The 27,552-nt window shown below is 50.4% G+C and overlaps 10 protein-coding genes across 10 annotated transcripts; 5 read left to right on the top strand and 5 right to left on the bottom strand.

Moving 5' to 3' along the window:
• Positions 1–928: 928 nt before the first annotated feature.
• On the top strand, positions 929–1,659 carry M437DRAFT_66015 (uncharacterized protein; the record flags this gene model as incomplete). The annotated part of the gene is made up of 4 exons (XM_041024673.1): positions 929–931; positions 981–1,224; positions 1,285–1,483; positions 1,533–1,659. 4 exons carry the CDS (start codon positions 929–931, stop codon positions 1,657–1,659), a joined length of 573 nt encoding a protein of 190 aa, XP_040879789.1.
• Positions 1,660–2,937: 1,278 nt separating this feature from the next.
• M437DRAFT_75299 (DUF1754-domain-containing protein) lies at positions 2,938–3,405 on the top strand (the record flags this gene model as incomplete). Its single annotated transcript, XM_041026398.1, has 2 exons — positions 2,938–3,240; positions 3,286–3,405. The coding sequence occupies 2 exons, from the start codon at positions 2,938–2,940 to the stop codon at positions 3,403–3,405; spliced, it is 423 nt and encodes a 140-aa protein (XP_040879788.1).
• A 1,619-nt stretch (positions 3,406–5,024) lies between these two features.
• M437DRAFT_48768 (uncharacterized protein) lies at positions 5,025–6,839 on the bottom strand (the record flags this gene model as incomplete). The annotated part of the gene is made up of 5 exons (XM_041021716.1): positions 5,025–5,708; positions 5,761–5,848; positions 5,901–5,998; positions 6,049–6,619; positions 6,670–6,839. Coding segments are annotated over 5 exons (1,611 nt in total), but the record flags the coding sequence as incomplete, so codon positions are not given.
• A 1,125-nt stretch (positions 6,840–7,964) lies between these two features.
• On the bottom strand, positions 7,965–9,200 carry M437DRAFT_48902 (4-hydroxybenzoate polyprenyl transferase; the record flags this gene model as incomplete). Its single annotated transcript, XM_041021744.1, has 1 exon — positions 7,965–9,200. The coding sequence occupies one exon, from the start codon at positions 9,198–9,200 to the stop codon at positions 7,965–7,967; it is 1,236 nt and encodes a 411-aa protein (XP_040879786.1).
• Positions 9,201–9,660: 460 nt separating this feature from the next.
• M437DRAFT_18449 (uncharacterized protein) lies at positions 9,661–12,574 on the top strand (the record flags this gene model as incomplete). The annotated part of the gene is made up of 2 exons (XM_041018957.1): positions 9,661–9,932; positions 9,988–12,574. Coding segments are annotated over 2 exons (2,859 nt in total), but the record flags the coding sequence as incomplete, so codon positions are not given.
• A 4,487-nt stretch (positions 12,575–17,061) lies between these two features.
• M437DRAFT_48547 (uncharacterized protein) lies at positions 17,062–17,430 on the bottom strand (the record flags this gene model as incomplete). Its single annotated transcript, XM_041021687.1, has 1 exon — positions 17,062–17,430. One exon carries the CDS (start codon positions 17,428–17,430, stop codon positions 17,062–17,064), a length of 369 nt encoding a protein of 122 aa, XP_040879784.1.
• A 2,380-nt stretch (positions 17,431–19,810) lies between these two features.
• M437DRAFT_12340 (uncharacterized protein) lies at positions 19,811–20,370 on the top strand (the record flags this gene model as incomplete). The annotated part of the gene is made up of 2 exons (XM_041018655.1): positions 19,811–20,168; positions 20,222–20,370. Coding segments are annotated over 2 exons (507 nt in total), but the record flags the coding sequence as incomplete, so codon positions are not given.
• A 2,011-nt stretch (positions 20,371–22,381) lies between these two features.
• On the bottom strand, positions 22,382–23,036 carry M437DRAFT_75293 (RNA-binding domain-containing protein; the record flags this gene model as incomplete). The annotated part of the gene is made up of 2 exons (XM_041026397.1): positions 22,382–22,561; positions 22,617–23,036. The coding sequence occupies 2 exons, from the start codon at positions 23,034–23,036 to the stop codon at positions 22,382–22,384; spliced, it is 600 nt and encodes a 199-aa protein (XP_040879782.1).
• A 599-nt stretch (positions 23,037–23,635) lies between these two features.
• M437DRAFT_84456 (uncharacterized protein) lies at positions 23,636–24,273 on the top strand (the record flags this gene model as incomplete). Its single annotated transcript, XM_041028106.1, has 2 exons — positions 23,636–23,946; positions 23,997–24,273. The coding sequence occupies 2 exons, from the start codon at positions 23,636–23,638 to the stop codon at positions 24,271–24,273; spliced, it is 588 nt and encodes a 195-aa protein (XP_040879781.1).
• A 166-nt stretch (positions 24,274–24,439) lies between these two features.
• M437DRAFT_48852 (trimeric LpxA-like protein) lies at positions 24,440–25,267 on the bottom strand (the record flags this gene model as incomplete). Its single annotated transcript, XM_041021734.1, has 2 exons — positions 24,440–24,607; positions 24,665–25,267. The coding sequence occupies 2 exons, from the start codon at positions 25,265–25,267 to the stop codon at positions 24,440–24,442; spliced, it is 771 nt and encodes a 256-aa protein (XP_040879780.1).
• Positions 25,268–27,552: the final 2,285 nt, after the last annotated feature.

The following is a 27,552-nucleotide window of genomic DNA, read 5'->3' as shown; positions in this document are numbered from 1 at the left end:
TTGCGATTTTTGGCGTCTGTGCGTCTGGAGTTGGCGTTCGCTTAGCCGGCTGAATCCGTCCGACTTGACCTCGACCTGGACTTCAATCAACGAGTGAGAGTGTCGTGAACACGATATTCTTGTTACACGCTGATATTGTTCTTCAAATGCTATAGACGCTTGTAAAGAAATGTCACCTTCGCTTGGATGTAGCAACAACCAGATCCATTGGCATCACCCGTTTGATGACATCTCATACCGTCGCAGACAACCATCAACATGCACAGTTGTTTTCCAGAGCTGAGAGGCCTCCAGAGATACATCTACTTCTGGTGTCCTTGATTGTAGCCCTGGTCGAAGATGTGGCTGCGTTCTGATCCTCTACTCTCATGCGTCGATGAAGCCCAATCTTTCACCTATCAAAATGCACGAATGTATCGAGTTTCTGGTTGATTCCAGAGAGAGCCGATGGCATTGTGGCTCTCATTGGACACCTCTCCGCTTTGGGAAAGTACTATGCATCTTGACATGAAGAAAACCTCCTGTATGAGAACAGAGACGACTACCGTCTCCCGCCAGGCGCATGTCATTTAGGTAGGCTATAAAAATGCACAGTTCTGTTCAGTCTCGATTGATGTCCAGAGAGAGTTGATGAAATCATGTCTCTCGCTGGACGTGTACTGCATTCATGATTCTATTGTGCATTTTTACAGATTCGATTGTAGGGTTTAGATCAAGAGAGAGAGCCCTACCGAATCAAGACTATTACCGACCTGACTGCGCGGTGAGAGTCGTTTCACTTTTTGCTGTTTCATCACTTCCGCGCGTCTATCGCTTCGCTTCACAGACTTGATAAACAAAGCGAAGCTCACACCCCTTCACCTTGTTTTCTTCTTCTTCCAACCATCGCATCTTTCCATCCTCACATCTTCATATCAACACCGCTCTCATGGTTCGTCTCTGATCAGGCTTATTACACTAACAAGCACTTACTCGGACAGTCCAACAACAACGACACCACTCCGAGCGCTGTGGAGGAGCTGCGCGTGCAGCAACAATGTTTCCGCGACGAGGGCGACAGGCTAGCCGAGGACGCTCTACAGGTGCGCATCGAGGATGCACAAGAACCTCTGCGCCAGCAGGAAACCCTCGTTGCTGCCTCTGCCGCCGCCGTTGCCTCTGGCAGCAGATGCACCCCTCGGGCTGATCCCTCGGATCTTTTTGATGCCTGTGGTCGTGCTTGGTGTAGGTCAAGACTTCTTGTTAAATTATTAAAATGTAACCACTGACTGAGCGTTGACACAGGCGAGTACCATGGGCGCTTCACCCCATCCCACAGTACCAGGTACTGTAGTGCGCGCCAGGCGCACGAGCGTAGACCGTGTCTCCTGGCAAGCTCAGGAGAGATCCCGGGTTGCAGCCCTGCAAATCCTCGTGAATATTGCGTCTGGTCGCTCCTCCTCAGGAGGCATTCAAAAGCCCCGAGCCCAGGGCAAAGGCAAAGGTAAGGGCAAGGACAAGAGCAGCCGTCTCGCTGCTGCTGCGCTCGACAGAATCGCCAAGCTCAAGGCTGAAAAAGGTTCAAGCAAGAACTTGCCTGCCCGCGGTCCTCTCAGGAAGGACCCCAACGATGACGAGGGTGGCCCAGACTCTGGTGCCTCGAAGCAAATCACTGTCTAGGTGAATGCGAGGTTCTTAGCCTCCTCCAGGCCCTCGTGGCCTCGGTTCTTCTCCAGGCTCTTGCAGTCTCGGTCATTCCAGTTCCTTGTGAGCTCGGTCTCTCCAGTCTGTTCAGACTCGGTTCTTCCAGTCCAACATGGACTCGGTCTTCCAGATCTCCTTTGATCTCGGTCAATCCAGGCTTTACGGCCTCGGTCCCCCATTGTGTCTTCTGGCTTTAGGCTGGAACATGAAGGGAGCAATCAACAACCAGAAAGTACCTGGTAATAAGTCCGATTTACTCTACTGGTCTCATCCATCAACCAATTGAACAAACTGGAACATCACTATCCTCACTGCATGTGAGTATCAGTGTGTCAGCTCAGAACACTCTCATTTTCTCACTGGCTCAGGCTCCGAGGCTCCAATGAATCCAGCCATTGTTCATTCCCAGCCTTCTCACTCATCTTTCTCCGTTCTCTTACTTTCTCTCACCTTCTCCAACTCACTCATACCTCCGCATTCACACCGACTCCTCTGCCAAGGGCAAGCTTAGTAAGCAAATAGGCGAGAGAGGTGTATAAAACCATGGTCAGATTCGGGCCAAACGCAAGCTCTTTCCTTCTTCTTCTTTCTTCTTTTCTCTTCATACTTACCTTGTTTGGACGCTGGCGATCATGAAGGCCGGGTGTCTAGAGGAACTTCGTGCATTGCACAGCGCGCAGAAGTACCTCTACCGATCTCCTTCGGGGGCTCGGCGAGCGGAATTTTTTATTTCACACTTTGTGGTCTATCACATTGTACCTACCTTTTCATTGAATGATCTGGCTTTGATAGCTGGTCTTTGAAGAAGAGCTCTGTGTGTCTGGCTTGAGAAGAGATGGTGCTATGGAGAAGTGCTGTCGAAATGTTGCGAGTGTTGCTGGAGCTGAGTCCTTGTCAACATAGAGACCGTGTAGCCATCGAGCATTGAGCTGTTCAAGCTGTTGTCCGTTCGTGTAGACGTTCGTGTCTTTGCGTGCAGAGTATGTTGTTGCTCAAGACAGCTGCGTATCCACGTATCGACCTCCAGCCGGTCCAGGACAGATGTCATTTGCACACAATCATGACCTATATCTCTATATACGAATATCGTGTAGCCATCAGCACTTGCCGTTCATACATCTGATCTGAAACAAATATCTCAAGCGTTCGTTGCAATGTCGTAGTCTCTGTTGTCGCAGTCGTCGCGAGGCAGCTGTCAACCAGCCAAAGCACCCCCACATGCCACCTCCCATCGCACCTTCCTTTCCACCAGCCATGCCGTCGTCAGAATACACCTCCGCAGGCGGCGGCCTCAAACTCAAAGGCGCCAAAAACGCCGGCATAGAAAAGAAGCGCAAGAAGAAGTCATCGTCGTCCAAATCCTCTGCCGTCGCCGCTGCGACTTCCAGCTCCAAAGATGCAACACCTGCCAAAGATACGACCGACCTCGAGAACACTACAGATCTAGAACAGAGAGAGAAGAACAAGCAAGAGAGTCTCATACCCGACGATGGAAAGACGGAATATGAACGACGCCATGAGGAAACCAGACGCAAGCGCGTAAGTCCTGGCATTCGAGTACTGGCTGCAAGAACTGTATGAATGCTGACGACAAGACCATAGCTTGAAGAGAGATTGATGCGCGAAGGAGTTAAGACTCACAAGGAACGCGTCGAGGAGCTGAACAAGTACCTGTCGACCTTGAGCGAGCACCACGACATGCCTCGCATCGGTCCTGGATAACACCTTTTCTGTGCGTCTGCTGGCCCCCTTTGCCAGCTCATCACCTTCGGTCTCGTTGACCATGGCACGATCGCATTCAATTGCGCAAACTACCTGTCGCCCAACCTAAGTTTCCTCACGACCATACGATATCGCAACTGCGCTACTGCAATGCGACAGCCCGCATGCATAGAAACAGTCCCCCCGAGTCGGAAAATGCCAAAGTAGCATGCAAAGGTCCGAATCCTATACCATAGTGAAGACATGATAAGAGGTGGAACTTCTCTTCTTTTGAGCAACGAGGCTCGAAAGGTATCGTCTTCCAGAACACCATTCTACATTCTGTATACAACATCAACTCTGGTCGTTTCTCGATCACGAGGAACCTCTCTAACTGTTCCGTTCCCAAGTAAATCGAGCAGCTGTATGCATCAAATATGACTTCAATGCCTCGTGTGTCCAAAAGCTAAGCATTTGATTTGGGAGTGGCCACAATATACTGATTAGACGTCCTCAAGTCCAACCAGGAAATGGCAACACTGCTCGTGCTTGCCTTATAGATACGTGAGATGCAGTAGGTTTTTCGTCACTATATGAACTCGAAAGCCATCGATTAGTCAGTGACCCTGCCCTGCTGAGAGATGTAGGCACTAATCAGAAAGTCACAACCAAGCATTGAGAGCGTTGATATTGGTCCTCGATCATGAACGATGTATCGAGTTGGCTTCCAAGTGGATAGATTACAATATGTAGAGATACTCGAAACAGCTCAGGAAAATCAAATTACAGGGACACAAAGACCTAGACCGTATTCTTCAGGAACCAACTGCAAGACCAGCACGACTCTTCGCCTGCTCGTAGAGGCAATCCACAAAAGTCTTGGGCTCTTTGGCGATCACCATCGCTGAGGCTCCTGCCGTGACTTGAGGAGTCAGATTGCTTAACTCAATCGTCGACTTGGACACGCCCTCGATAACCGTGTCTGTAGTCGCGAGGATGCCGCCCCACGAATGGGGATGCCCAACGATCGAGTCGATTGAGCCTCTCCTTCCCTCCACATGCCTGCCTTCCAGCCAATAGTCATCCTTGAGAACACCGCTGTCATCCGAACATGGTGAACGTGTTCGATCGAACTTCTGAGACTTGACTCGCTGTCCTTCCGAACGTATGTCTTCTTCATGCTTTGCAAGCAGAGGTCCAAACTCTTTTTGAACTTCTCTTCGCATCCTGCCCTGATCATTGCATCCGCGATAATAGTGTTGTCGCATCCTCACAAGATCCCAACTGGCGAGCGTAAGGCCGGCAGGGAGTTTGCGAGCCGGCTGGTGAATGTCCATCAACCTAGTAAAGCCAAACACCATCGTCATACCATCTCTCTGGGCCTTGTTCGCACCGTAGCGTATGGTTATGGGTTCCGCACAGAATACGAGATCCATGAACCAGCGTTCTCCAATTTTTGTGACAAGTGAGCCCAAAGCGGTTCGAAGCATGATAAGGAATGCCTTTTCGTCGTCATCCTCCAACATACCCCAGTTTTGCTCCTTCAATTTGATGTGCCAAATGAACCTCTCCGCTGGCCAATTATTATAACGCTTGAGCCAGCCCAGCTGCCGTGAGTTCATGTGGTGCGGAGAAACCTGCACGTCCGGCAACTCGTCTTGCCTGTCGATTGGTACAAGCACACGGAAGCTATCGCGGACTCGAGCAAGAGCTGCGAGACAGACAAAGAAGGTGCCTTGCTTTGGAGGACAAGGCACACTCGCCCTGTATGCAAAGTCTTGGACGCGCTGCATCTGTATCGCGAGGAGACCGATCGGGATCTGCATTGTGTTCGCGATGGCACCTTCCACACGGTTCAATGGAGCGAACCTGAATCCGGCCGCAGTATAATGGTCTATCTCGGGAGAGGACAATCTGCGTGTGTAGAACAAGAGCTGGCCTTTCTCAAAAATTGTTAGTTGTTGGGTAGTGCCGTTATCAAGAGCCTTGAGGCCGTGTTGATACGCCGTCAAAAGACCCGTACCCAAGACCTGATCGTAGAGAGGACCTAGTCCGTCCACAAGAGGCACTTGTAGTTGTGCGGCGAGATCTGCGGCGGCCACGCAATACCCTTCTCGAAACAAGACAGTCGAATCGTGATAGCTCTCTTCGTCGTAGATACTACTCCTGCTTGACGCTGCCGTGTTGTAGCCAGTAGTGACGTTCGTCCTTTGAAGGTGTGCTCGCATTCTAGGGATCAGATCTGCGACACTATTCCAATCGCTACTCACTTTCCAGATCCAAAACCAGACAGGATGGTGTATGCCAAAGTGGTCGTCAAATTTCTGAAGCGGTCAGTGTGGTAAGACAATAATAAACTGATCGGGATTCATTTACTTGAAGCACAAAACGTTTAGCAATTCGTTGTGAAGGCAAGGTTCCTTCATTCGTAACCATGATATTGCCATGTTCATCGAAGTAGGCACTGTTCTTCATTAGTGACAACACATCGTAACAAGCCAGAAGTTCGATTATACCATGCTAGCATCATATGCTGAGCTCTGTTGGCAAGGACGATGTTGCGGTAACGAACGTAGAAGAGGATCAGCAGACAAGATAATGCTGCTACGAAGCACTAGTAGAAAGTCAGCAGATGATTCAAATTCATGTCAATAGAAAATTTACCATGGTAGCTGCCACAATGACGGGTGTGTTTCTCGCGTCAGGCGCCGCTTCCGGTGGTATACGCTTGAGCTGATATTGACAGCCAACGGATGCAGTAAAGTGCATACCACACACTCCGACTGCAAGTAGCAGCGCGCAAAGACAACGCTTCCAACAAACGCTGATCCATCTTTCTTTGAAATAGAAGAATAACGCAAGGGCGATTGTTGAATCGCCAACAGCGATGATGCAAGCGGCAACAATGTACCGTCTTGGGTAAATCAGCGTATAGTTTGAGATCCCGAGGTTTCCCACATAATGCATGGAAACAATGGAAAGCCCAGCCATGAGACCGCAGGCAACGTCAAGAAGTCTTCGCCAGACAAAAGAGTGGATGCTGATTTCAGCAATCTGAAAAGCTACGGTCAAGCCGATGACTGGAAGAACACACGACAGTCCAGTATACTCAGGGCTGTAAACGAGCTGCAGCCGGCTTTGACCACCTGCCAGAGCAATTGATCGATTTCCAATGAAGTGCATACACCAAATACCGATCAGACCCATGCTTACCGAACAAGCAAAGAGGTGTACTCTGTGTCCAAGTTAGCAGTGCACCAGATAGCTGGCGAGAGTGCTATTCACCTGCTCACAAGTGATTTGCCCAAACGCTTTCGTTGAAGTAGTTCGATCGTCAACAGCGTACCACTGAGACTGGCGAAGAAGGAAGCGACGATGATACTTGGTGTAAAGTGCCATGGTATAATTTCACCTGGTACGTAGTTGATGGCCTCATCAACGAGCGATGATGCCATCGTCCGATTAAGTCTGTCGTGTTGCGCGGCCGGTCGTGGCAGCGACATTGAAAGAAGGAGAAGCAAATTATGGTATCCAATTAAACCAGTGTTGAATCCCAAACTGATCCTGAAGTTAAGTCTGGCGCATGCGGAAGCGTGATGTTTGCAGGAAGGGGCTGTCTGGAGATGGTAAGAGTCCTCGCACCAAACTCAGCCTTTTGATTCCGCGAGCAGAACGCCGTGAGAAGCCTCGATGTACCTCGAGCAAATACCGAATATCGCAACAGTCGTTGTATGCTCGTCTGGATAAGAGGTTGCTTGTCTCACTTGTCAGTCAAAGATGGCTGGTAACGTTGTGGTCGTTGATGCGAAAGGTCATGTCGTTTGCGTGGGAATTTGATGTGCCTAGGACAGAGTTGTACGAGAAAACAATGCACAATAAGTAGGTAGGGATATTGATGTCGACGGCTTCCAGACCTTCGGATCCTTGACAGAGGCGTTCACACCACTATTGGCTGCGGCGGCGCATAGTGACTTCTGCAACTGCAGTTCGGCGGGCCAATAAGCAAGGTCGACTCGTTGATTTCGCATGGAAGTTGCGTTTCGTGACGGCAACTTCCCAACGCGAGGAGAGTATTCATCATGTCGTGTGACTCAAACCGGGTTATGGACTTTCATAGAATTTTGGCGATATTACCTATAGCTCAGATGAGTGCGCATTCATGCTCATTACATTGTAGCTTTGCATGGTCGATTGTCGATTGGCAGAGAATGCTGCGAGGACCAAAACCGGAGGCCGCTGAATCACTTTCTCGGATCCGTACTTGCGCCGCTGCATGTCGTGTAACAAATGGCGTTGTGGATGTGTAAGGAAGTCGGAAGCGTGAGGCCATGAACTGCGACTTTTCAGTCTTGTACAGATGATCTACACGGCAGAGACCCCACTTCCTGCAAAAGCAGATGCACCACGGTCTCGGTGCGCTGAACAGATCGGGACTCAACACACTCCCTAACGCTGCGAGAGTCGGATGTCCTGGTTTCGGAGATCATCAAGGCACGTGTTGCAGACGAAGTACATCCAACAGTAATTTCGCAATTCTATTGTACAATATACATACACGTGCTGACTGCAGTGTCAGAACCTCAGCGGGATTCGTTTTCGTACCATCCGAGGTAGTGTGCAAGATACTCTCCTGTAAGCCCCAGAGTGATTGCACCGCCAGTCATCCAGCATCCGTTTCTGAACCACCACCAGCAGTTCTTCACGCTACTCAAGCGCACTCTCCAGATCATGTTTGCGGTCGTAAACAGAGCGCCTCCGCAAGTGCCAATATAGAATATGGGACCAGCTCCAATTGCTGCCCCAGCAGCAGCCAGCAAAGTGGCATGAACAACAGCCAAGCCACTGAGCACTGCCTTGGTATTCTTTTCGTGACGGAGAGCAATCGACTTGATACCAGCCTTTGCATCATCTTTGATATCTTGGTGCGCGTAGATCATGTCGTAGAGGATAGTCCATGCAATGTTTGAAGAGTACAAACAAGCTGCAGCAGTAAGCGCGGCATGGTTTGATAACAGATCGACGCCCAGGGCAGGAAAGCCCATAATGGCACCCCAGGAGAAGGTCAGACCAAGAACGGCTTGGGGATAATTGGTAACGCGTTTTGCAAGAGGATATGTCGATACCAAGAGTAAAGAGGGCGTGGCGTAGAAGAAGCACTCGAATGGGAATTGCAGGAGTACAGCCAAACCAGTCAAGAGTTGACAGCCAGTGTAGACAATGGCAGCTTCTGGAGAAATAGCACCACGCGCGATAGGCCTCAATCGAGTTCGAGAAACTTTCGGATCTAGATTTCGGTCCCAGAGATCATTAATGGTGCAGCCTGCGCCACGCATAACCAGTGCACCAGTGGCGAATAGAGCAGAGGTGGCCAGAACTGTTGAAGGGGCGGTGATGGGAGACGCCAAGGGGGCAGCGAGAAGTGTACTGAAAATACAAGGAAAAAGTAAGTAGTAAGTGCCTACTGGCTTGTCAATGCGAATTAACTCGGCATAAGGCACGAACGAGGCAGGCAGATAGGATAGAAAGCCTGACTTAGGAGGTTCGTAAGGAACTGGAGGTGCTTCTTGAGCCACACCAGCTTCATGCTGGAGAATCGAGGCGCTGTGGTCAGTCGACTTGGGAGGTAGTGGCGTGGTCGTCGATGCGATGTTTGAATAAGCTGTGACATGGCGCGTGTTGTAATCGAGAGTATTCGGCCGCCTTGACGAAAGGAAAGCTCGGCGACACGTATTGAAGTAAGAAGTGGAAGTTGGTGTTCTCAGAGAATTGATGAGGCAACTGCGGCCTGCAGAGGCCAATAGCCGAGAAGACAGCATGACTTGGACAGCAGAAGGACAAGGAAAACTGGAAAACCTAGCTCAACATATAGTCAAGGGCGGATTGACAAGAGCATTGGCACCTACTAAGGAGAGCTAAAATTCGATTGTGTTGAGAGTGATCAATACATGCTGATACGTAAGAACAAGCGAATGGATCGAAATGCGAATGATATAAGACTGGGGCAAGGAAGGTGCGATGGGACTGGAAGAACAAAACAGATAGGCTCGTGAACCGTGCTCGGTGTCGGTTCAAGCTGCCCCACTAACGCGTCCGCTCGGCTTGTCAAGTCGCAGCTTCGGTTGCGACAATCACGTCGCAAGCTATCGTTGCTCTCTGCATGCAATTCTATCCTTTCTAGCCTTTGCCCGCCGTGTCTGACACGCGCACTCTATCCAGACGAGTGTCGCACATGTCGTCCTTAGCGCCTGAGGGTGTGCGCCACACATAACCCCCAGGATGCCAGCACAACGACCGCGTGCTGCCTTCGAGCCGATCGCGCCCGACTTTGACATCAACGGCCTTATAGAATCCACGCCCAACTTCTCCTTTGTTGATCGCATCTCAGTCGACCAAATCGACGAGCAAGGTGTCGCCGCTTTCGAAAAGCTCGTCCTCCTCCATGTCATCATTGGCGGCAAACCCCTCGTCGTCGACGGCTTTGAGAATCGTCTGGACCCCTGGACTTTTTCTGCCAAATGGCTGAATGACAATGTCGGTACCAAGGGCATGTGCGAACAGATTCATTCTTAGCAACTCCTCACTAACACGCACCCCAGTCGAGAGTTCCAGGAACCTAACGACGAAAGAGTCTCTTCCTCTCACCATCGGCCATTATCTCCGAAACATGAACAAGCTGAGCAATCAGTTCTTCGAAAACACTCGCAACTACAAGGACAAGAGTCGTCAACGAATCTATCTCAAAGACATCGACTGCCCACAGGTCTGGCACGACAAACTTCAAGATCACATCCCACCATTCCTCTTCTACCTCAATGAGAGCACTGGAGACATCGGCGGCCCTGGTGCCAATCCTTACACTCTCGGTCCTGGCAGACGTCCTGCTCGTGGAATCGCTCGCGCTGGCGATCTGATGAGCTCGCTTCCTCCCGAGATGCGCGCCGAAAATCTCATGTGCTACATCGGCCATGAGGGCACTTACACCCCGTCGCACCGAGAAATGTGCGCCACCATGGGTCACAATATCATGGTAGAAGCTTCCAAAGATGTTGGCGAGGACGGCAAGCCCGAAAGACCTGGTTCGTCCATCTGGTTCATGACCGAGTCCAAGGACCGCAATACCGTCTCCGAGTACTGGCTCTCAACTCTGGGTCATGACATCGAAGTCGAGAACCACTTTGCTCAAGTCTCGGCTTGGAAAAGAGCGCCTTTCAACGTCTACGTCGTCGAACAACGTCCCGGCGACTTTATTCTGATCCCTCCGCTAGCTCCTCACCAAGTCTGGAACAGGGGAACACGAACCATGAAAGTCGCTTGGAACAGGACCACGATCGAGACTCTAGAGATGGCTCTGGATGAAGCTTTACCTAAAGCAAAGATCGTCTGCCGAGACGAACAATACAAAACCAAGGCCATCATCTACTATACGCTAATGTTATATTCTAACAGACTTGCATTGGCAAGATCACAGTCCGACAAGCTTCCTGCAGACGCTGCCCGTCAGCTAATGGGCAGTCCCAAGATCAAGCAATTAATCAAAGATTTCAGACGTCTGCTTGGCTTGTTCCTAGATGTCCTTGTATCTGAAATGTTCAACCCTGATGGTCCCCAAGAAAAGTGTGAATTTCTGCCTTTCGACAGCAATGTCACCTGCGCTTATTGTCGCTGCAATATATTCAACCGTTTCTTGACGTGCTCAAACTGCAAGGACGCACTCGGACATGAAGAGGAAGAACCCTACGACGTCTGCTTGGACTGTTATGCCATGGGAAGGTCGTGCGGCTGCATCTCGAACCTCAAGTGGACCGAGCAATTCAAATGGAGGGAGCTGATCAGCAAATACGACTCTTGGCGCAAGCAAGTCATCGATCTGGACGGTGGAAACGCAGCAAAGGCCCCTCCGCCACTTGTCGAAGCTCGAAAGAATCTCCCTTACAAAACGCTCGCTGAAGTTTGCAGAGAGCAGCTTAAACGCCGCCCCTTCACTGACATTGCCAAGCCAAAGCAAGACGACGAGCAGAGCGAGGAAGATATCATTGTGGATGACGAAGGCCGTGTCAAGAAAACTGTGAAGAAGAAGCCCAAGGCTTGGTACAAAACGCACAGTCCTTGCCATGTCTGTTGTAAAAGACACCCTAACTGGAAGTCTGCAAAGTGCACCACTTGCGACAAATGGTGGTGCTATGGATCCCTATTCAGAGGAGCCGACGTGATGCCACTTACAGTCATGCAAGATGCTAATTGGTCGTGTCCACATTGCCAAAACGCATGTTTTGCAGGAGCGTGTCGAAAGGATCCCAAGCAGCAACCATATGAGCCTAAGGGCACTCTCCTCGGTCATGATACCAAGAGGATTGCCGATGCCAGAAGTGTGGAATGTCTTGTGGACTTCTCTGTCTCCAACCTCACTTGGCTCAGAGACGATGACGAAGACGTCCAAGAGAGTGTTCGGATCAGGAGAGCTCGTGAAGAGGCCAGAAGAGCCAAAGAAGCAGACCCTTCGATGGATGACGACGACGATGAAGAAGAGCCTGATATTCAACAAAGCCACGTTCGATTTGACTACTCGCCCGATGACTCCATGATCGACCCCCAGCTCATGGGCACTACTCCTGCTCAAACCGCTCGAAACAAAGGAAAGGCTGCAGCTTCCCTTCTGCCACCGCCGGAAGCAATGCTCAAAGGCGCTAAACCATCTCATGGATTGAGCAATGGTCACAAATCTACATTCGACGCACCCGAAGGATATGCTCCTGCTACAACCAATGGATTTGTCGCTCCAAGGGCTCGAATGTATCCAGAACTTGAGGACAACAGCTATGCTTACCCTGACCCTCTTGGCGAGGACCATGAAGAGGAAGGATACCAGCCCATCTCCGCATTGCTGTCAGGCACCACACGCCGGAACAAGCGCAATCAAGACGCGTACGAAGATGACGATGACGAGATTTACATGGAGGGAACTCACACCAAAAGACGTAGAATCTCGGAAGATCCTGCTTCTGTGCTCTACAAGCCTAGGAATGAAGCTACAAAGCAATTCGAAAAGGAGAAGGAACGCAAAGCTTTGGACGAGGCCAAGAAGGCAGGTCGCTTCATTGCAGCGCAAGCTGCTTTGCGGGGCAAAAAGCGCGTTGTTCGGCTTCGCATATCTGGACCACGTCTTGCGCAACTGCTTGCACAACAAGCCGCTAAAACATTCCAACCTGTCTCTGAGACTCCAGAAGTTGACCAAGAAGTACCTCCAGAGAACGTGCTTGTGAGATCGGATATCGCTCCTAGTGAAAAAGCCAAGAAGGTTCCCCAACATCCCAACAGGATGAAGGTTCGGGTTGAACGTGATGACGACTTCAGCATGAGAGGTGAGCGTGCAGCACGTACAGAAAGGCGCAAACGTCCGACCAATGCAGATTACGAAGAAGTCGATGTTGAGTCTGACTTCAATTCTGGAGAAGACGACAAAGATGGCATGTACAATGGCCGCCAACGGGCGAATGGCAAACGCAGGATCTCGTCTTACATTCAGAAGAAGCACATTGACGATCCAGACCTTCCTGACGAGTTACCTGAGAACTACAAGGATTCAAGGAGCAGAATGGAAGGAAGGGCGCCCAACAGACCTGGGCCTGCCGTGCGTGCACGAGCAGGAGTACCTGGGCATCCCAAAGTAATGCCTCAGCTAGACGGTGCTGCCGATCGTGATGACGGCAGTGCTTCTGAATCTGATGACGAGCAAGCCACCTTCGAGGAGCAGAATCGACTCGCCAAGCTAGAAGCACTCAAAATGGTTGAAGAAGAAGAAGCTCGTGTACCTCCACCAATGCATCGTTCGATCTTCGACAGAGGCAACGGAAAGAAGATTCGCATCGTCTCAAAGAAGACCACAGACAAGAAGAGATGAACGTGGAGATGTCTCTAAACACTGGGCAAAAGTATATCAGAAGGACTACTCGATGGTTGTGGTCTTGTACAGAGAAAGAGTGAGCTAGCGAAGAAACCCACTAAATCGAGTGTAGATGGATAAATGCGTTTAGCTGTGTATAGCAAGAAGCTCTTACCACATTTCAAGCACTATTGATCCTATCCAGCTTTCGTGATAACGAAGATCGACACTCGACCCTACCTTGTACTCCAGATTAAATCCGTGGTGACCCGGCCGCTCTCATCCGTGATCGTAGTCACGGCGGGCGAAGCTGACTCTTGCTTGCAACGGCGAATGTACCGATAGAAGGGTAGATTGCTGCCAAGTCGAAGAGACCGACCTGAACGCCGTTGAACGTCTGACCGACGTAGCCCGAGTCAGATCGTTATAGGTAGGAGCAAGTTATTGAACACTTTTTGGTGGGAGGAATGTCCCCATCGTAAGGTGTGACAGACCATTCGCTTATAGACTTTGCATGTATCACACTCTCTACAGTGGCGCCATGGCATGCATGGCGAGTTCGCAGAAGTCGTTGATCCCACGACCATGTAGACGGGACCACTGGGTGTAGAGGGCGCTCAGATCGTGGCAACATGATTTTCTTGGTGCTGCCTCCCCTAGAAGAATGATATCGACAGACTGACAAAGTAAAGGAAACTGCGTCAGAATAATCTCGGGCAATACCAGCAACTGATTCGGCTCTTTCTCGATGGTTGGCATCGTCTGCATCCTATTGATGAGCCATTTAGAGCTTGTTGCACGTTACATTGTTCCATGAACATGACTCTTCGTATTTGCTTCGACTTGCCAAGGGAAGGAGTCGACTGTTTGTAAGCCGAACACTACAAGGTTGAACTCTTTTTCCGCACACGAGCGTCACGTTTTGATAGAGAGTTCAAAGCTTGAGATGCAGATGGCATATGTCAGCAATAGTATCAGTAACGATATTGTCCTTATGCTTTTGCCTTGCATCATGGCAATACTACATCACAGAACCTAAAAGCGCCTGGATGCCACAATTTCCAGGGCTCAGGAGTTGTTGCCGCGTGTGGACTTGTTTTTTGAATAGAGTTTTGGTCTTGGATAGAAGAAGAATATACACTTTTGGTGCAAAGTATGTAAGATCACGCATGTCATGCCACATGTCGTCTTGAACTACATGCGCCGACCAATCTCCGTCAGGAAGTATGATGCTCTTGTTGGCTGGCTTGCTCCAACGGTGACTCTGCCCAGCCCTTCCTTCACCTTCCCAAGACTGACGGCCAAGAGCTGTGCAAATGGAGGTCGCAATCCTTCGATGATCTGATAAAGAAGCTGAACCTTGTTTGATCGGTCCGCCTCCCGCATATCTAAAGCCGACCGAGTGATGGACAGACGCCAGATGTGCGATGCGAGTCAGGCGCTGCCGGTCCAGGGCAAGGTTTTGAACAAGGTTGCACGCTATACTCGTTGCAGAGAATGGTCGTCCAAAATCTCGAATGCGGTATAGTGTGATGGTGGATAAACATGACGCATGGACTGGATGAGGGCCACCCTCATTAGTATTCGAGACATGAATCTGTTCGAGGAGCACATCAGCGTATATACATGAACTTACAGTGGAGACAATCCAAGCATGAGATCGGCATCGTGAGTCGTGCAGAGACAAGGCACTGAGGCAAAACCCGAGACGGGTAGTGCCTGCCTACATTGCTGGCAGTCGCTTGCCTTCCAAGAGGTGTGACGACGAGCCTCTTGACGGCTGCCGACCGACTCGATCCGCAAGACAAGGGGAAAATGTTTAAATTTGAGCCGCACGTCGCGCGGAATTAGATTCCACGACCCTAAACCGATTCCGAAAGTGCAGCAGCCAACAACACGCAAACAGAAACTGTTGCGATCGTTTTGACCTCCCGAAAGATAGGCGTTCGAGAGGCTGAATTGATACATGTAACAGTGCATCGAGGCCCTATGTTACTGTTTTGTTCAGCTCTTGACTCTTTGACCTTCCCTTGACCGCTTCAATCCGGATATCCAGGGAGAAACAAGAACGGGTCGCCTGTGTTCGAGGTCTGGTTGCAAATCGCACCTCGAAACCTTCTTCAATCCCATCTTCAGTTGGCCCCACCTGCGCTACTTGACTCTTGCAGTGGGGAGATTGTGGGACAAAGATATTTGCGATTGCTATGACAAGAAACAAAAAAACAAAAAGGACAAAAAAGTCCAGGAGATTGACTGACAGTTGGTCGCTGCTTTGCCAACCCGGCTTTTTGGTTCCTCGTGTGCCATGGCGCTCCTTGGTTGCATTTAAACTGCACATCAAAGAAACCTTGTCCCTGCCTAACTCCCTCGAGAGTTCATTGGCAAAACATCCAGTGCTGCATTGTTGAATTCAAACAACAGATTGGTAAAGCGTAAAGATAAAAAAACGTAAGAGGGTAAAAATCAAGGAAAGGCAAACCTCCTTGCATGTTGTGCTCACCGCATGACTACCAAACAATCGCGTGAGCTTTTCTCAGGGCAAAAACGGTGCTTCCTTCTGGTGTTTCTATCTCAGAACTCTCGAATTCCTTCTCGTCTTCTGCCTTGGCTGTCAATCTCGTGTCTTCGGTTGGTTCCTCTGATTGGCAAGTATGCCCTGATACCCTAGAACTTGGCATGTTCAAGCAGGTATCCACCGATAGAGGGGCCTGGCCGACGGCGAGCAGGTGTCAATGTTCGAATCGGAGGGAAGTACGGTTACGAGTCAAGTAGCTAAAATATTCGGAAGAAGACACCGGTCAAGAAGGAGATCCACAGACAGCCAAACATAGTTCTGGACTCTTTTGCCTACTTGAATCGAACGCCCAGGCGTGTAGAGGGCGTTGTCTCGATGCCACTGTTGAGAGGTACGTAACAAAAGGGAGATTGCAGCTGAGTATTGGTCATTACAGATGGTCATTAGAAATCGTTGATCTGAATTATGTCGGCGTTTGGCCATAGACTAGTGCTTTGATGTAATGTACGATGAAGAAAGAAAGTTCCAACTATGGCGCCCTTCCGATGCGCTCGCGGTGCTGGTCTGATAGTGATGCGTAGTCTGCTTGCAACAGTCCATCGACGATGGCGCTTCAAACATCCTAGAGGCGCATGTCTTCTGTTACAGTCGCGCTCAAGTGATCTGATCCAACGAGGCCTATCTATGATGGCCGAGACGATTGATAGTGGCAAAGAGAGCCAGTTCCATCCACGATAAGTACAAGCGCAAAGTATAGTTCCAGGTGGAAGGAACGATGTGCACCAATGAGACATGAAGTTTATGGGCGCGGTGTGACTCGTCTCGCGATTAGCAGGCGCAGTTGCTAGCTAGTCGGACAGCGATCCTAGGAAGGGGCCGATGGCTATCGTTGTTGCCATTACTGATGTGCCATGTAAATCGGAAGCGGCGTATCGAGCTCATGCCTCCAGGGCGCGAGCATAGTCCTGGTATGGAAAGTCGAATGGAGAAGAATTGCAAGTTGGCTGCAGATGTCCAATCCAAATATGTATACAAACAAACAGAAGTTTGAAGTGTTGGTCAGGGCAATGAATCGAAAGCCGAAACAAGAGCCGCCTGCAGGCCTGATTATTGATCATTCATGCATGACGATATCCGGCAAAGGGAGCCGCCTTGGTCCCGTGAATCCATCGCGTGAACCTGCCAATCGCAATGCTCTACTACTTCCTGACTGCATCAGGAATCGTGCAGCAGAAGCGTGGAGTGTGTTGGGCTGACGGGTAGTTCGAAGGAGTTGGTAACTCTACGAGGAGCTGTTATCCTGGTAGCTTGACCAGAAGCGTGCAATGGCCTTCTCAGCCACCTCTGAGTCGCAGTAACGACCAACAAAGTAGTTGAAGATGGCAAACTCGTCTTTGGAAAGAACATAGCTGTTGGGGCGAGATTCAAGGCGACCCCAAACTTCAGCAAGTTGTTCTTCCAGGTACTTTGCGACCGAGTAGTCGAGGTCTCCTTCAGTGTTGCGAGCAATGTCGAGAGCACGTTGGATGTCCAAGACACCATTGATGTCGATGTCCATAGAGTCGCGTTGTGCCATGGATACGTCAGAAGACGAGGAGGATGAAGAGTATTGACGAGCGCGAGGTCGAGGGGAAGTGTTCAAGGCGAACATGATGGGAGAGGGAAGAGAAGCAATTTGAATAGCCATGAGAGCGAAATGTTTCTTGGCAAATGAAGTGATGGTCAAGTAAGGAAGAGGAGGGAATTTTTCTTTCTTTGGGACTCTGGTCTGTAGTGGTGGTAGACTTACGACGTGGACGAATCAGGCCGGGTCACAGCGTGGATATCTATATACGTAAGGCCTGAGCATCCCGTGCAACCATTGTTTAGCCTAAGAAAAAAAGGGATCGAGCCTTGTGACGCCCCTGTCATGGGAAAGTTGATGTTGGAGAACAAGCTTCGAATGGCCGCTGTTGTAAGTACCACAACGTGTTTTGGACTAGGGGCGCGTGCTGCGGCGGAAGAGGCGGCGATGCCGAGAAGCATATACTCCACCAGCGTGCTCTGCAGACAGGTACACCAAGATCAGGCATCGTAACGGTCTAATGGACGAGCCCTGTCGATGGCAAGTCAATAGAGGGACGATTTGAACCAGACATGGTTGTTGGTCACTGGCATAGAGTGCAGAATCCACCATCGAGGCGACTACCGAAGCCCTGACAAGGGATATTGCTTCATATTACATCGTTATACAAATCGGGACTTCTTGACTCTTAATGTTTAGCATCATCCAAAAGAATGTCACCAGCTTTTATTTGAGGACTCGAAGTTAGGGAAGTCTAATAGAGTGTGAGATAGCGGGTGGGGCATGAGATATGAAACAGGCAAGCATTCAGCGCGAAGCGAGAGTCATAGTGAACGCAATAATACCGTGTCGTTGGTCAAAGGATATGGCTGTCATACAACGGTTACCCAGGCATGTGCGCAAAGTCTACAGACGAGCAGTCAGACCATTCTTCTTGCAAACCTTGTCTTGCTGAGCAAGCAACAACCTTCGAAGCCTCGAGACAGCCCCACCGAACACGACTCAAACGTGTTCCCGGCGCCAATTGACAGCGTGACCGACAGCAGCATGAACCCTGAGATTATCACCAACGACCCTGATGTACGACGACGTGTTATGGAGGAGGACCAAAGCAAATCGAACATCGCTCTGTTTCTTGCATGTACCGAAGTACCTACGCCTCACGTAAAGATTGCGTTAGGCTCGTCCCCGAGTGAGCGCCTTGATTGGTGGAGAAACGAGTGGTGATGACTTTAATCTGAGCCTTTCCACCTATTTTGCTCAGATGCTCGGAAGCTTAAAAAAAAGAGTGAAGTCGTGGACTCGTGGCACGCCTCGGACATTCGGACTCGGACTTGCGCATGCAACGTATTTGTGTACAGCTCTACAGCAGGGCGGTCATGATCAACGGCTAGACGCTCAAGAGTCGAAACAACCAATACAATCTTGGACATCGGCTTGCGAGTGTGGACCCATTGACTTGGTTCGGCTGTTGGCTAAATTGAATATTAGAATTGTTACAGCACCCACATCGGAGGTAGCTATATCAAAGCGGGAAGCAAACCGCATGTCAAATCGTGATGTGATGAAGAAACAATGCTCGACGGCATGTCATGTCGGCAGGCAGTAATTGCGACAGGATGGAAAGTTAATGTTTTAATCAGAATGGTCGCGGCGACCTGTCGGCGTCATTATCCTGGTGATGATAAGAGGACAAGGTAGTTAGTAGTCGAATAGCTATCTCTGGGCGAGAATGGGCGACAATCATGCGCGGCATGTGTTTAGCAGTAGGTATTACCTAGACGTTTGGTGGAGCTCGCGCACGGCTAGCCACGAGATGGTCGGTCTCAGTCGTCCTCTGAAGACCGACGGTGTGTTCAAGAGCCGTCCTTACGGGCGTAAATCTCGAACTATACTGTAACAGGAAATTACAGGGCCTGGATCATTTGCAAAGCTGCCCTTGGTCATGCAGACGAGAAGACAGGTGCAAATTGGACAGACGTGCTTCAGTCTGAAGGACACATTGTTGCGGTGAAGGGTTCGGCGCATACATCGAGTACAATGCTGCCGCAATGAAACAAGCAGAGGAGTCGGGCTGAGGCCTTGTGGCTAAGGCGGGGGTTAGCGTAGTAGAAGCTTGAACGAGTTTTGTCGACCGCCGCTGGCCGCATGAATCAGGCAGTCGCGACCATCAACAGCTGAGCTTTGCGAAACAGCAGCAGCAGCAAGAAGTTGTCGACAAAATACCATCAACATGCTACCGCTGCATCGTCTACAACACCACGTCATACGCGCCTCGACAGGCCGCCTCGCTGCCCATTCTTACAACCTTGCCAGTCAGATCTCGAGACCACAACCGCGAAGACAATTCCACAGGCTATTCACTCAAAAGACTGCCAACCCTGCAAACAACACCGCCACATGGCGACAGCTACTCTCTCGCTTCCGCAATCCGGCTTCACGACGATGGAACAGTTCAAGACCCAACCCCGACCCCACTCCAAATCTCGGTAGCCCAACACCACAACTCTCTTTCTTCCAACGCTTCAAGCAGCTGGGCAAAGAATATGGCTGGGTGGTAACAGGCGTCTATCTCGGCCTGTCTGCTCTGGATCTTCCCTTCTGCTTCCTGGCTGTCAGAGCCCTTGGTACAGACCGTGTCGCCCGCTGGGAACACGCCATCGTCGGCACCATTAAGGATGCTGTCAAGGCTGTCATGCCCGACATTGGCTCAAAGGCCGATGACGCTGTAGAACAAGTCGAGACTGCCGTCGGCGGCCCTGCCGCTAGGGAAGGCAATGTATGGGGCGTGCCTGAAGCAGAGGCGCGCAACAAGGAAGAAGCATGTACGTTCAATATCCGAACCCCTCAACCCCACTCCCAGCTGACACGCCTGAAGCACTGTGGACACAGTTCGTTCTCGCCTACGCCATCCATAAGTCGTTCATCTTTGTCCGAGTACCACTGGCCGTAGCCGTCACTCCAAAGGTCGTCAAGATCCTGAGATCCTGGGGATGGCAAATCGGAAAGAAGAAGCTCAAGCCGACCCAGTCGATCAAGCCATAGACCGAAACCAGCATTCTTATCTCAAAGAAGGAGCTATCACTGTAAGAATAAACAATTGTACAAAAGTAAGAAAAGGAAGGTTTCGTTCTCTTTTGCATGTCAGGAAAAACAAGAGGAGGCACATCATTGTATACTAGGGCAAAGGGCGCAAAGGGCATGCGCTCACAATCATTATCTCATTCTTCCCACTCATATTTTCAGAGTCTTCTTCATTCAGATACTCCACAACAAAGACAAAAAGTCTGTTTCAGAAATACCCAAAAGTGAAGCAAAAGTCAAGCAGAACACGTCCAGAAGCAATACAGACAAAGGCATCTGGTTTCATCCTTTCAATTTCAATACAGCAACCAATAGGCAAAGGGCGCAAGGGTGGTGTGCACACAAAACAATAATCTCTTTCCGTCTTCCTCATCTTATGTCCACAAGACCTTGGTTTGTAAGCCAAGCTGCCAATTTATCTTCATTGCCTGATGCGAAACGACTTGCAACACAAAAGTCCTGCAAGAGAATGTCTATGCTCAAGCCGTCAACAAAGAAGAGCAGATCAAGCACGTCAAGGCGAAAGAGGGGAAGGAGCAAACCAAGTGCTGGCATATCCTCCGCATCTTCGACCTGAAGAATAGCAATTCTTCCACAGCATCGTTTCCTGACAACAAAGCTGACAACCTTCTACCAAATCAAGCCAGAATGTGGCAACACTTCGGTTTCTGTACGCCGATTGTCTGATAGCAGACAAACGTGTTGCGGTCTACTTCCAAGGGCATTGTATATCACGTACAAGTCTAAGGAAGAGATGCTTGACATTCACTTCAACCGCGAAATAATACTCCGATGTATCTAAGGGCTTTGGAAGCAGTGTAGCTGTTGCGCAAGGATAATGTATATTCACTCTATATCATACACTACTCTGTCTTGAGTATATCGTTCTTCGGATATCCAACAGCAATGCAAAACCCGTCTATGCTGGACTTTGTTAATGGTTCTTTTAGATCTATGTCCTTCTACTTGTTGCTTTGTAATGGACATTTGAAATTCTACATCATTCCAGCCTTCATATACTGGTAGCAAGTACTCTTATTATCGTGTCCGCCTTGGTTTCGAGGCGGACCAAGCATCCATCATGTGTTCTAGAAAAACACGTCTCTCCATGCGATTTCTGAACCATGGCTTGTTGAGACTGGTGCAAGTCGGAGAACCTCAACAATGCGATGAGTTATGGGTGTTATGTGTTATTGCACTCTGTTGCCAGGTGTCTGCTCTACCGCTGATCCGTTGCGTACGACCGGTGATGCCAACATGGACATTGGCGTCTGGTTGTCATACGCGTACTGTTGGACGAGAGCGGAGTCCTTGTGCGCAGTCTTTGTCCCACCTCTTCTGGTTCTCGCCAGCCATTTTTGGCATCACATATGATTGAACGGACTTTGGGAGTCCTTGAAGGCGAATATGAGTCTCTTTCCCTTTGCCTCTTGTGAATTCATCTCTTCCTTGTTTTCTCATTATGATGAGTGTGGTCTGGGCATTATCTTCTTCTTTTCATCATGTTGAAACCAGGTCTTTCAAATAACTTTCTCTTCTGTAGATTTTTCTGTCTTTCTCTGAATCCCCCTGTTCCATTCGTATAAAGCCCCACGTAGTAAAACAAGAAAAGGAAAGCAAAACTGAAGTATCAAGAGAAGCAGAATCGTCATGGGGGCGCGCATTTCCTTTTTCATGACGCTTTTCCACGTCTTGCTGTGAATCAATCACGAGCACACATGTTGACTTGGAACGCTCGTAAACGGTACGGCTTGGTCAGAAATCATGTGGCGTGCGAAGATGACAGACCGTAGCCGAGTTTCCTTTGGCTACAGCATGGCCGTCAATAGTCACTTCACTGTGTGAAAATGCTAGGTCATCAGTAAGGAGAGTAACCTCTGCCACGGCCGCCACGGTAGCCTCCACGGTAGCTGTTAAACATGTCAGCGTTACTTGCATATACGTGAGAAATTTGTTAGACGTACCCGCCACCACGAGGAGCGAATGGAGGTGCACCGCCATAGCCTCCGCGACCGCCGAAGCCAGGACCACCAAAGCCCATAGGACCGCCGCGACCACGGCCACGGCCACGGCCTCCGGCGGCAGCGGCAGCACCTCTGGCCATGCCGGGGAGGTTAGTGCGCTTGGGAACAACCTGGTGACAATTAGCAAACCGTACAACTGAAGGATCCAAGAATAGCAGGGCTTACCTTCAGGTTGCGACCTCTGAAGACGCTCTCGTTGAGCACGATGGCATTGGCGACAAGACTAGGCTCCTGGAACTCGACGTAGGCGTAGCCCTTGGGGTGACCGGTGAACTTGTCGAGCAGAATGGTGACACGATTGATAGGACCACAGCTGCCGAAGTGTGCCTGAATCTCCTCGGGCGATGCGCCGTAGTCGACATTGCCGACAAAGACGGAGCGCGAGTCGATATCTTCTTTGCTTTCGCGCAAACCATCCTGCTGCTGGTCCAAGCTAGCTTGCATCTCGCGCAGCTTCTGTGCCTCAGCTTCCATCTCTTGCACGCGCTTCTTCATTGCTGCGATCTCTTCCTCATCGTTGGTCTCGTCGTCGTTGACGGGCTGCTCGCCCTCGGGTCGCGGCGGCACTTCGTTGGTCTCAGACATGATTGCGCTTGAAGGGTAGAAGGGAGCTGCATGTGGGTTTAGCATAGTTAAGCGAGGTGAGGTAGTGATCGACCCATGAGGGAGTAACCTACATTGATGGTGGTTCGGAGATGGAGGAAAGGCGGATGTTTGGTGCTGAGAATGAAACTCGGTAGCCGTCACACGGATATACTAAGACAGGCGATTCAGAAACACGTCACAAGACAGTGAGATAGAATTGTGATGGATGAGACAGGTCGATGAGGGTCGAGTCAAAGTAAATGGTATGCGAAAGCTCCCGCAAGCCACTGTCAATCGCGACTGCCGTGCCAAGCATCCTGGAGAAACCTTATTCTTACCTGGTAAACGAGTACTCCCCTTATCCTCGCACCTTCTTTCACTTTCACCTGAATCAAGTTCGGGCAAAGCACTGGTTTCTCCTGAGCATTTCTAGTCTGGTCTGAATCTACTAGTGACAATCACAGCCTTTCAAGCATTAGAACCATTTTTCTTTCCTGAATTATCATTGTAAGCATTTTTGTGTTTGATCGCTATCTATGCAACCGTCTCAACCCGATGTATTACCATGCAATACTGAGTGACCCTAGCTCACCAAGACCATGGAAGAATCACAAAGACCACTCTTACGGGAACTTTCTCCCAGACACAGCGACTCAAAACTCGAGACTGCTCGCCGGTCCACTCGTCGCTATCTAAACTCAAAGTTCGGTCATTATGCCATTCTGATCCTGGTATCGCTCGACTGCACATGTATCTTTTTCGAGTTTATCGTGCAGCTTCTCAGCTGCGAAGGAAAGATCTCCGAGTCGCGAGGTCATGTCGCTCAAGAAGCAATAGGCATCGTGGGTCTGGTCTTCTCCTGCTTGTTCATGCTGGAACTGCTGGCGAGCATATGGGCATTCGGGCTTCAGTAAGACGTTCTAAGATCGTGGTGATCCTTTCTGATGCTGACCATACTAGCTTTTTCCGTTCCAAGTTTCATTGCTTCGATGCGACCGTTATTGTCGCCAGTTTCGTTATAGATGTTCTTCTGCGCGGCATTCTTGAAGAAGTCGCTTCCCTGGTTATTATCCTACGTCTTTGGCGTGTCTTCAAGATCATAGAGGAGTTGAGCGTTGGAGCTCAAGAGCAGACGGAAGCACTGCGTGAACGTATCGAGCTGCTTGAACGAGAGAAGTCGCAGATGGAGGTCGAACTGACCGGCCTTAGGTCTAGAGCTCAGAACTCATACGCTTGAAATACTTTTTGGCTTTGATGAAAGGATGACCGGAGAAGCTCCGACTCTACTCAATGCATATGGTAGCTACGCTCACTCCATAACTCCTCGCTAAGTTGACTGTCGTATATTATAATGCTCTTTATTCTGAATTTTCCGTCTCTTTCATCGGCGGCTCATAAGCCCTTCACATGCCCATGCGTACATCGCGATTGTATGATCGCTCTCCTGGCCACATATTTGCCAACATTGCTGGTTCAACGCGGCCATACTCGTCGTCTTGGGTGGGTACCGGAACAACATCGCGGATTATTCTCATGGGGTTGCCGGCGACAACTTTTCCTGGTTGCACGTTCTGGAAATGGTCAATATGAATGAAAACGAGCTCAAAGGAACCTCTCTGTAGACTTACACTGCTGACCACTGTTCCAGGCTCGACCACACATTCGCGTCCGATGATTACGTTAGGCATTATGACGACGTCACCGCCAATGAAACAGTCCTCTTCAACCATGATCTTGCCTCCTCTTAATTTGCCCTCACTGCCATTACGCACTCTTGCATCGAGCCTCGTGTCTGGTCCAAGTCCGTAGAACTTTACATTCGGACCAACAATCGTGCCCCTGCCTATGGTGATAGGACAAGGATCGTACATGACACAGCCAGCCTGTATGACCACATTGTCCGCAATGTGGACATTGTAGCCATACTCACATTTGAACGGTGCTTCGATCAAGATCTTGGAACCAATGGTCCCGATAGGATGATTGCTCGAGTCTGCTAGTCGCAAAAGACGATCTGGCTGCAGTATCTGTCGGAATAGCCTCATCCGTCCATCCATGTCGATGTCGAAAGAAGGCTTCGATGCTTTGTTGTAGCGCTCGATTGCTTGCTTACACCATGCTCTGTCGTTCAGAAGCTCTGGATCGGTGAAGTGACGGTAATCTTTGCCGCTAAGCATGTTCTCTTTTTCGCTCGGAGCGGTAGAATGGTAGGGACCTAGAGGTGGCTTCATGGCAATGCGGCTTGAGATCATCGGTCTAGGCGTGTCGAATGCACTACCCAAGCTGGTACTTGCACCACCACTGCTGTGACTTAGGCTGCCACCATTGACGTCGCTCACTATGCTGGGCGCCGAGATGGCAAACCGAGAAGATGAGGGCATCACATGGGGTCTCTCAGGGTGCGTAGACTGCGAATAGCGGTCAGAGGGGAAGGGTGATTCACGTTTTGGCGGAGCGGCAGGTCTTGGTGGGTAGCGCAGGCTATCCCCGAAGGGTTGAGCGCGGCCATCGTAGGAGAAGCGTCTCTGTTGTGCCTCGGGCCAATGCTCGGCAGCAGCACCAGGTACCCTGCTAAGGATGTGAGCTTCGGAACAACTCTCAAGGTCGGAGGACTCACGATTGTCGGTGGCTTGGAAAGGCGTGTGTCTCGGCAGTCTTCGCTTGCAGTGGTACTGCTTTGGATGGGAGCTTGACATTGAGCTCATGTTTGGGACCATAGCCCTCGCAAGTGAAGCCTCCACGTGTACAATTCTGGCATTGTGGTTTGCCTTCGTCGCACTTCTTCTTGCGCCGTCGACAAGTGCTAAGGGGGAAGGAGTTAGTGACTGAATGCAGTCTTGTGGCTCTGTTTACCTACTGGCAACCTGTCTTTGTTCTCTGCGAAAACCTTCTGCGCGCCGCAGGTCCTTTCCTGCCGCTCATGGACTCGGGCATTTCTGACTCCTGGTCGCTTTGCATGTCAGTTTCCATCTGAGGGCTGCCACTGCCATCGTTGTTGTCATCGCGAGTCTTATTCATGTGTGAGTCTCGTCGCATAGTGTCCTCGATATTCGAGTCCAGTTGGCCCGGACTAGGTCGCGGTTGACGCCAATGCGACACTTGGTCTCTGCTTTGCCATATCAGCTGATGTTCGGATCGCCGTACCAAGAGCCTTACGGTTCATGTTGTTGTTCACCCTCGCGGAACTGCAAAAGTGGTGGCAGACTCCGTGCAGGCGACCTTGGTTCAGCCGGAAGGTTCAAGGTTTCTTCGCGTCGGGTGGGTGGAGAAGTGAATTCAGGTGAGACCTCAAAGGCTTCAGTAGACCTCTTGCGCTTGCCTATACGGTTGGGGTGATTCTCAGGGGAGCGAAAAGCAGGCTCATCGTGATAAGTGCCTCTGGTCTCGTCCGAGTCCACAAACAGCGGTTTAGACTTCCCTTCTGGCAGAGGTGGCTGTCGAGGTAGAGTTTGTTGTTGTTGTTGTCGATAGGGATTGGAAAGGGCCGATGGGTCGGGTCGGAACGAAGTGGTTTGCGGAGGGCTTGCGGCAACCTTGTTGCCGTTGACTGTTGTGAATCTGCCTGCTGTCAAGCCCTCTTCGACCTCTCTGCTCATCCGAGAGTCGTTGGCCTCGGAAGATGGATTGACGGTAGCCATACACGTCCAGGACCAGTCTGTTGTCTTGCAAAGTTCTTGCGCAGACGGGATATCTGGCCGAGTCCAAAAGGACTTCGGGCTAGTGAAACGAGCACAAGACAAGTCGCGTTCGCTTCTCCAACGGACCCGTTAGTCCATACGACTAACCACTCTCTCGGGTGAGAAAGGCCTCAGGAGGGTTTGTACACAAGTCTGGTAGTGGAAGGGGTCAGAGAGGCCTCTCGCGCGCAAGAATGGAAACAAAAACAAGAGAAGCGAGGGTATCGGGTTGGCAAGCGTATGCAGCGTCTGTCAGACACGGCGGCTTGCGGCTAAGGAGCAAGTGACTCGGCGCATGCACTCGAGACAGGCAGGCAGACAGGACGAAACAGACAGACAGGCACGCGGGCGAAGACAGGAAAAGCAGCAGCATAGCACAATGCAACGAGCATGCAACCAAATGCCAACCGCGACAGCATTGGCCAGTTCGAACATGAACAGGAACCAGACGAACGAGTTACCGCCTCTTTTCGTGGAGCTGCGGGCTTGCCGCGCCTGCCAAAAATTCCGCGCAGGGATCGTTTAGCGTTTTGATAGGCCGCCTCGAGCGCCCACTTTCGTTCATCCACTCAACCTCGTGCGCTTTCCACGCCTATTGTTGTCGGCAGTCAAGCATACATTCTCTGTGTGTTGGACTATTGGCAACGCTTGAACCCTCCCGATACAGGTGGCTTTCGGCTCATGCTGCATGGTAGATTACGCTTTGTTATGCTCGAGGCAGCGTCCTAGGTGGTTGTCATGCATGCGAGAGTCCCGAGCTCGACAAGCGCGCACTATTGACGCACTTAGACCCGCTTGAGACCCCACGCGTTACATCCATCAGAGCGCTGGGCGGCTGC

Source organism: Aureobasidium melanogenum (assembly GCF_000721775.1).
Source record: "Aureobasidium melanogenum CBS 110374 unplaced genomic scaffold scaffold_10, whole genome shotgun sequence".
NCBI classification, from domain to species: domain Eukaryota; kingdom Fungi; phylum Ascomycota; class Dothideomycetes; order Dothideales; family Saccotheciaceae; genus Aureobasidium; species Aureobasidium melanogenum.
This window is presented reverse-complemented; position numbering and strand designations above follow the sequence as displayed.